This window comes from Squalius cephalus (genome assembly GCF_949319135.1).
Source record: "Squalius cephalus genome assembly, chromosome: 16".
NCBI classification, from domain to species: Eukaryota; Metazoa; Chordata; class Actinopteri; order Cypriniformes; family Leuciscidae; genus Squalius; species Squalius cephalus.
Window position 1 is genome coordinate 11823989 of NC_137137.1, and position 9005 is coordinate 11832993.

Below are 9005 nucleotides of genomic sequence, written 5' to 3' on the forward strand. Positions count from 1 at the left end.
CAGTCTGTCATGTCATAGACATTTCATTCCTGTAGGTGGCACCATAACACAAAGACTGACACTCCATAAAGAAAATGTAATGTAATTGATCCCATTTCATATTAATTCAGTTAATTTCTTTGCCAGGACAACTTAAATTATCCGTAATATTAACCTATTAAATAATCTTATACTATATCATAATTACGTAATTTGATAATAATAATGAATGTATGGTAATAGGTAGGCTATGTTCATCAGGATGCTGTACTCTTCTGCAGGTTACATCGTTTCGCCAGTAGGTGGCGACAAATTACGTCTTCATGAGTGAGTCATTTGAATCATTCATTAAACTGATTTATTCATGAACAAAGTAACTGGAGGGGTGCTTCTCATTTCTTATTTGTGCTTTCTCATTTCCTTTCCTTGCTTCCTTTTCTTGTGTCTCAGCTCCATCCCCTTAGAATGTGAGAAATGGATGCAAGGAAAGAAAATGAGGGGGGAAGAATCTGAGGAAATCTTATTTGTAAATTGGAATATTTTTGATCACTCGAGCGGCACTTCAAATCGTCATCAGCTGTGCTGAAAAGATCTGCCCTTATGTTTTTAGTTTGGTTATATAAGAAATTCATGATAGATAATAATAAAGCAAGATGCCCTGTTGAAATATGTGAGATATAAGGTTGATTTAAACTGCGATAAAACATAAATTCATAAATTAAAATTATTGTGACAGATGTGAAAGGGGAGAATAGTTTTTTATAGAATTTTTTCGACAAGAAATACTTCTGCATAGGATACATCTGTGCATCTTTGCTCATCGATCCTCTGGAAGCTTCCTTGTTCCTCGCCTTCTTGCGGTGCAATTAGAGAACTGAGGTGTCCTTCAAGATGGCTAACTTTGGCTGATCAGTTTCTGGGTCGCAGGCTGGAGGGTGGAGGAGCGAGAAAACAAGGAAGCATCCATTTGAGTGTTGAGAAGCTCCTTTAGGACTGAGTGAGTCATTGAATTATTTACTCAATCGAGTCATTCGAAAACACAGATTAATCCATGAATAAAACAAGTCTGTGTTTATGAGTGAGCCATTGAATCTTTCACTCAGCCGATTTATTTGAAAACTGATATATTCAGGATGGAAACACCAGTGTTGCTTGGAGACACGCAACAGGTTTGCTGTTTGGAACTATTTTAGTTGACGGGGAAAAAACAAAGTAACTTTCTAAAATGTAAGTCACTCAGTATTAACTTATGTTTATTGAACATAACTGTAATTACAAACACATAGTCTACGTACAAGCAGTTAAACAATACAAAACATGAAGACTGAGAATTGTGACAGTGTTGATAATTAGTCTAATATTTGAGAAACTTAGAGAAAATCACAATAACCGATTCACAATTGCATATGATCGCTTGGCAGATGTAAAGGTTGCATTACTCATGTTTTTCTGTGGAGGTGTCTTATCACTGCCCATGATTTTGGGTGGTACTACTGTGGCATGGTGAAATCAGGGTGTGTATGTGTAAAATGTGTCTGAAAATGCCGGCTAAAGGACTAGCTCCTCATTGGAGATAACTTTGTTCTTGGGGCCCTTAAGGATGACATCATAATGGATGATCATACGGCAGCAGGAAGTGTTATCAGTGACATGTTCAGTCACAATAACCTCAAAATGCACTCACACACACACACACACACACACACACACACACACACACACACACACACACACACACACACACACACCATCCTACTCTCTTCCAAAAGACTGCTATTTATCTGCACAAGATAGTCACACACACACACACCCATTCACATCCTCTCGCAGTCCCTGAAACCTCAGGGGGGATAAGTTGTGTTTGCAGTTATAAAAGGACTGCCTCCAACTTAGGGGTAGACAGAGGGTTGTGGATATGGGAGAAGCTTTTGTTTTGGTAATCTGTGAAAACAAGAGGAATATATTTTCTAAAAGTCACTTTGCAGTATTTGAATCTGGATCCTTTGGCTGAACCCACTGAAAGTAAGTCTGATATATTTGTATACTTCCACGTTGACATTTAAAAAAGTCAGGTAAGTTAGACAACTTTTTAGAGTATGACTAAGCATTTGTTTACACATGGGTTTTAATGGTGTACAATTCTGATTAATTCCATTAGAAACTGTAAGTTTTTATTAATAGGCTACTTTTATTTATACGATTTTTAAATTGATATAAGAACCATTTATTCAATGATCCAATGAATGAATAATTCAAAATTGAATAAAGCTTCTATAAAATAATATTTTAGTTGCACGTGTTGTATTTTAAATATTTCATTTATAGATAAAAAAAAATGCATCATATTAAAAAAAAAAAAAAACTTTGTCCTTCAGTTCTGTCTGCATGGTTCGGACTGCATTGATTGGACAATGTGCCGGGTTCTGAACATCTTATTGGCTCTTCTGAGCCGCTTCCTGTTCGCGGTGCATGGCGTCCTGACGGTGTGGCGGGTCGTGGAGGTGACAGGAGAGTCCTCCTATTGGCTGCTGCTGACGGGGGTGGCACTGCTCGGGGTCGAGATGGCAATCACAATCAAATACACACGCAATGCAGAATGGAAATGGTGAGGTTACTCACTGTATGCTATCACAGCTCTTTCATAGACACAAATATAATGACCCTAATGTCACTGAAATTCTTGCAGAGTTCTACATAGTGTATATTGCCGTAAAATAGAATTCTTTCTTTTGCAACATTTTTTTTGACTGATTGTTGTTGTTGTTTTTTTAAAGAACTGTTATAAAATATATGAGTCCAGAAATACAGTGTGCATTGCCGTTCAAAAGTTTGGGGTCGGGTTTGGGTTCAAAGGTTTGGGGAATATTAAAGGAGAACTCCGGTCAATTTTAACATTGAGCTAATTTTTTTGTAAATTTGGAGTGCTGTCAGTACAGAGAACAACGACAAAAATCAGTGTTGCCTACATCGTGTTATCCTCTTTTTAAAATTTGCACCCTGTTGACTTAAATGGGGCAAGTTTTAAACCTGCTTTTAGCCTCTTAACATCCTTGATGTGTCATTACAAGTGCCCAGCCATGTGAGTGATTCCTTCAGAGTGAACGCGGTGAATCTGACTGCAATAGATGTGAAAGATATGAATAAAAATGATGTTATTTCAGCCAGCGCTCATACCTGTATTTACATCCTGTTTTCGGCTGAAGTCCACAGTAGTCGATTGTCGAGTTCACGCGCATAGGTTTAGTACGTACGATCATGCTATTAAAATTGACCGGAGTTCTCCTTTAACAGCAAGGCATTCACTTTAGAATGATATAAATGGATTTTTCAGGTCTCTGACCTGATCGACAATTTAAAAAAAGGTAATTTACTGAACACTTTATCATAGAAATAGCATCTTTTGTGGAAGAAAGAAAATAATATTGTTCAGGAACAATATGTGGGTAAATCTATCTATGAGTAAATGATGACAGATTTTGTCTTTTTCTGGTGAACTATCCTATTAAGAACTCTTTTCTGACTGTGTAGGACATGTTGTGTTTGGCAAAAATAGCCTTGCCAATTGTCTTGACACTCAGAAAAAAAAGAGAATCTGTTTTGCCTTTTTAAAATAACTTTACTGAGTTACTCCAGACGTTCTGGTATAAAAAGACATGGGGCTTAGAAGCAGGGTGCCATGATTAACACTAACGAGAACGTGGGAAATTACTTTCTCGTTTCTTCAAGCTCGGCACTTCAGTCTGTCTTGCGGGGACGGGTGATAATAATAACCCTTTCTCTCAACACAGCGACGGAGAAAAACAACCTTTGCCTCCGCAACCTTTGCAGTCACACAGATCGGCACATGGTCGCGTTCAGTCAGACTTTAAGAATGTACATTGAGATTGCTGTGCTAGGAAATGTTTTAATGAGACTCTCCCCTCCCACTGACATGGACGGAGGACCTGCTGAGAACATCCTCCCTCCCTTCGTCTTTCTCATCATCCCCTTCACTCTACCATGATCTCCATCTCATCCTTTATAACTCTCTTTCTCTGCCGTACTACTTTTCAATGCATGCTATCTCTCTCCTGCACACTACACTTTGAAGTCTCTGTGCTCTTTAGAGAGGCTTGCTTGTGTCAGTGGGGATTTGCATAGCTAATGGGAGTAATTTGCAGTCTACGTTGGGCTGGTGTGCCTACAGCACTGGACTCTGTAGTGTGACCCAGCTTTACCACCCAATCAGATGCATCTGACACACATAGAACTACTTGGTGGCTTCATAAGTAGAAAGTAAAGTATAAGCAAATGTGTCCATCCATTAATGTGATGTTTCTTCCACTCGTCTGCAGGTTCTCACCTATGGTGTTTCTCTATCTTTGCACTGTGATTCCATCAGTCTGGTTCCTGGAGCTGAACCTCCTACAGTCCAATCTGCCCATCAACTCGAGCACAAACTCTGACCCACAATTCTTCTCACAGATCCCGCTAACAATGGTGGGTGGAAAGCAGTCGTTAACAATAAAACTCAGACCTCACCAGTAAAAATGAGTTCAGCTTTGAACCAAATCACTTAGAATCTCTCTCTCTCTCTCTCTCTCTCTCTCTCTCTCTGCTGTGTTGGATGTTTCAGTACTCATATTTCTGGGAAAGCAATAAACATAAAATGCTCGGATGGAAATTGATTTGTGCGTGGAAAGCAGACTGTTTTCTGTAAAATGTCTGCAATCCTGGGGGGGGGGGAAATAAATGCAGAAGATTGATAGATAAGGAGTGGTAGAAAGCTCAGGTTCACCTTTGACCTGTGTGAATTGTACAAAAATCACAAACCCACACACTAATAATCCCACCACTACAGATCTGAACATGGTGGCTCCCTGTAACACTGACTCGTCTTGTCTAAAAAGAGTTATCAGGGCCTATGGGGAAAGATTCAGGCACAGATTTTTAAACGTCTTAACCGCAAAACTTGACTCTAAAACTATAAAAACTAAAACAATAGCTTCCTCCAGGATTATAATCCAGATTAAAATCTTTTTAAGAAAAAAGTATTTGCAAAAAAATGTTATAAGAATGAAGTAAAAGTTCTCACATCTTAATTTTTGTTTTAGAAAAAAAATGACAGGCTTTGATGTTGTCTGACTTTATATGAAAATGCGAATGTATCGTCAGCTGTCTTTCTATTCGTATGAACCCAATAAATTAATTAAATATCTTACCTTTTTGGCATTTAATCACTTTTTTTTTTTAAAAGAATAATCTAAAGAAAAAAAGATAGAAACATTCCTAAGAAGTATTTTTGGAAATACTAAATATTCTTAATTTCTGAAGTTAGAAATCAATTGTAATAATAATAATAATAATAATAATAATAATAATAATAATAATAATAATAAATGGTTAATTTAGAAGAATAAAGAAGAATTTTATTCTTCTTATAAAATTTTATGTGTTCCTATATTATGTGTTGCGAGTTCTGCTGCAGTTTTACAGGTATGTATCCTGAATATACTACAATTTCTAGGTTTGTTAGGCTCTGGCAAATTAATCTGAAACTTACTGAAACTCATGGTTTTATAAATTTATATAAATTATTATTATTTTTTTTAAATTTTATATCCCAGCTCTAATATGTTGCATATAATGCTGTTACACATTGAAACTTGATACTGTTTTTAAAGGCTCAGACTTTACCTCCATTTCCTCCTGACAGCTTTGAATCTGAATATTTTTAATACTGATGACTGTGATATTTTCTTTGTCTTGTGTTCAGGTGGGTGGAAAGCTCACAGGAAGTTTTGTAAGAATATGCTGCAAAAAGCTAATCAGTGACTTGACTGAAAAGCTTTTTGGGAAACCATATCATCTCAGTTGTCCTATTTCATTAAGTTAATCCTCCAGTGGATCTTTTGTTCAGGCACTCCAATGAGTCAAAGCAATCATTTTTTCTTATAAACTGTTTGAACCTTTTTAATCTGGTATTACAATAACATCTGAACAACATTTTTGATTCATCCATTCAAATTATCACAGTCTCGCTGTGTGCTCTCGCTGTCTGGTCTGTTACCATGGTGATTAACCTATTTGTGTGTGTGTGTGTGTGTGTGTGCGTGTGTGAGACAGGGGTTGGCGGAACTTGATCCTGAGAACTGGGTGGAAGCTTTGGAGCAGACCATGTTGATCGTGTTGGTTCTGGGCCGCTGGCTGATGCCGAAGGGCGACATGTCACGTGACCAGCTATCTCAGCTCCTCATGGTTTACGTGGGGCTTGGAGCTGATATCCTGGACATCTTTGACACTTTTAAGGAGCCACAAGTGAAAACCAAGGAGGCCGTGATCATTGTTGGGCTAAGTTTGTTCTCCTGGGCCTTGATGCAGTTTCCTCTTGTTCTTACCCAGACCAGCCACCCCAAGGTCCTGGAGGAAGATCATCCAGAGGCCGCCCAGCGTGGCCGAGCTGGCTGGACCGTTTCCTGCTGCTCGAGTGAAGTCTGGAGCCTTCTGCTAACGGTGGGTCTGCAGGATGGACCTTTCCTAATTTACCGTCTGTACCTCATGATACGTGAGAATGTTCTGAACCAGCTGATGATCTTCTTCACATGCAAGAACATCCTCATTGTTTTGCTGGAGGTCTACAGGATTTGTGTTGTCCACTTTGAGAAGAGCAATCCGGGGGGTGGAAGTCAGTCATGTGACCCATCTCATGGACACTCAGAATGGACTGATGGAGAGGCTATAGAACCCAGCTGTCAGGAATAGATTAGATTCACACATACTGAAAAGACTGAGACTTTTCTGTCTATCTATCATCTATCTATCTATCTATCTATCTATCTATCTATCTATCTATCTATCTATCTATCTATCTATCTATCTATCTATCTATCTATCTATCTATCTATCTATCTATCTATCTATCTATCTATCTATCTATCTATCTATCTATCTATCTATCTATCTATCTGTCTGTCTGTCTGTCTATTTGTCTGTGTAGACAGTATTCAGACTAAAAGTGCCTTGTAAGGTTTAACGTTTTGGAAGGTTAAACTTACTTAATATTCATCCTTATCATAAACATCTTGATTCTGAGATTGTATTATTTAAGAATCTGACAGCCAGCATGGACAGCACTGTACAGCACAATTGCTACCACTTGCGGCCAGCAGATGGTAGTGTGAGCAAACTCATTGTAAGGAAAGAGCTATGATGAAATTTGGAAATTGCTCTGGAGATCGTGACGCCTCTTCAACGGTACCCTGACACAAACTGTCTGCACACAGCAACCTGTGACATTTTAAGCATCTAACATCAATAGGTAACAAATCAGCTCCTGAGTGCTTCCTGATGTTTGTGAATGATCTGTCCACGGCTGTCTCATTACTCAAAGTTCAAGCCTTTCTCCTTGCTCAGAACTCTTGTATGTTTTTGACGATGACATATTAGATTGAAGTACTGTCATGAAGACCATATAGCATGCTAAAAAATCAGTGAGATTGGGACACACAGCTCCTGTCAATCATGGGATTTAAAGCAGTAAACCCGACCTTTGCTTGTGGTTAATTAGAACGACAGCTAATTAGGATATCAGTCAGAATAAAAACACACATATCATTGTGTAGTTGAGATTATTGTTTGTTTTGACAGGCTCTCAGAGAGAGACCTGACAGACGTGAATAAAGAAAGACGGAGGGAAACACCTCAAAGAGAGCTCTGTCATTAGTGCTGTTCTATCACAAAATCTTTCATTCCTGTGTGAAGTCTGACAGTGCTTGTGACAAAAGAACTAGACAAAAACAGGGCAACAGACTTTCTCCCTCCCCCTCCCTCCATGTCTGTCTTTCTCTCTCGATCGGTTCTGCATTAAAATAAATCAGAAACAATTAAAGTCCCCTGACAACAACGTAACACAATGAAACTGTTCTGCATCTTTTTCTGTCACCCCTTGGCTCCCCAGAGTTCACATTCTCATTTTCAAAGTCCTCTCCCCAAAATCGAGTGCACTGTGGAGACTGTAATGTACTGGATACGGCGAGGATCGAGAGTGAGAGAACGAGAAAGAAAAAGGTAAAGAAAGGAGAGTGAAGAGCAGATTGTTGGAGGAGAGAGATGAACTGCACGCTTTAATGAGATTTGAACTCGTGGGAGGAGACACGCAGTCAGCTGATCAAACGGTTAAACAACGACCTGCCCTAGATAGACAGAAGAAAAGAGGAAAGGAAAGCATACAGTTCTCTTTGGTTTGAAAAGGTTCAGTTCCAAAAGGGAAGAAAGGGCCACGCTTTGTGTCACAGCCCGCAAAGTAGGCTACTGCGTAAGTAAAACGAATTTACAGCATAACTTCGTTATATTGTAGGCCTAAAGTACGAACAGATAGATACGTTTGGAGAATAAAGAGATAACAACCAGGAAAATTAACAAATTATTTATTCTGTAAGTATTTTAGAACTAAGGGGTACTTATTCTACTATTATTATAGGCAACAATCTTACGTTTGGGAGCAGTTTAGCGAGAATATAGGCTACACTGCGAACCTATTTGTAATAGTGTACCAATGCTTAAAGGCTTTTTTTTGCATTTATACAGTATATACTGGTTAAGTTTGTTCCATGTTTCAAGGCAAGTAGCCTAAAACTAAAACTATTACAACTCCTCAGTTCTACTTTTTTAAATACTGGGAAATATACTCTTGTTCCATGTAGTTACAGTGTAAGGGGTGCTTGTTACCCATGGTTCTATGAAGTTACAGGGTAAGTGTAACATCTGTGTGTTGTAAATTAACGTGGTGATTGTTACCCTCTTGTTTCATGAAGTTACAGGGTATAAGTGTGACATCTCCAGGCTGTAAATAACAGTGGTGCATGTTACCCTCTTGTTCTATGTTGCCTATATCATAATAGTAGAATAAGTACCCCTTTGTTCTAAAATACTTACTGTATAAATAATTTGTTCATTTTCCTGGTTGTTACCCCTTTATTCCTCAAACTTTACATATTGTTCCATTATATCTTCACATACTTACTTTAAAGGTACACTATAATTACCAA

The 9005-nt window shown here is 38.3% G+C and overlaps 1 protein-coding gene across 1 annotated transcript; it reads left to right on the plus strand.

Moving 5' to 3' along the window:
• The first annotated feature begins 1873 nt into the window (after positions 1–1873).
• On the plus strand, positions 1874–7869 carry LOC307174193 (transmembrane protein 26). Its single transcript, XM_079897910.1, has 4 exons — positions 1874–2001; positions 2355–2584; positions 4314–4458; positions 6085–7869. The coding sequence occupies exons 2-4, from the start codon at positions 2391–2393 to the stop codon at positions 6718–6720; spliced, it is 975 nt and encodes a 324-aa protein (XP_079754036.1). The 5' UTR covers positions 1874–2001; positions 2355–2390; the 3' UTR covers positions 6721–7869.
• Positions 7870–9005: the final 1136 nt, after the last annotated feature.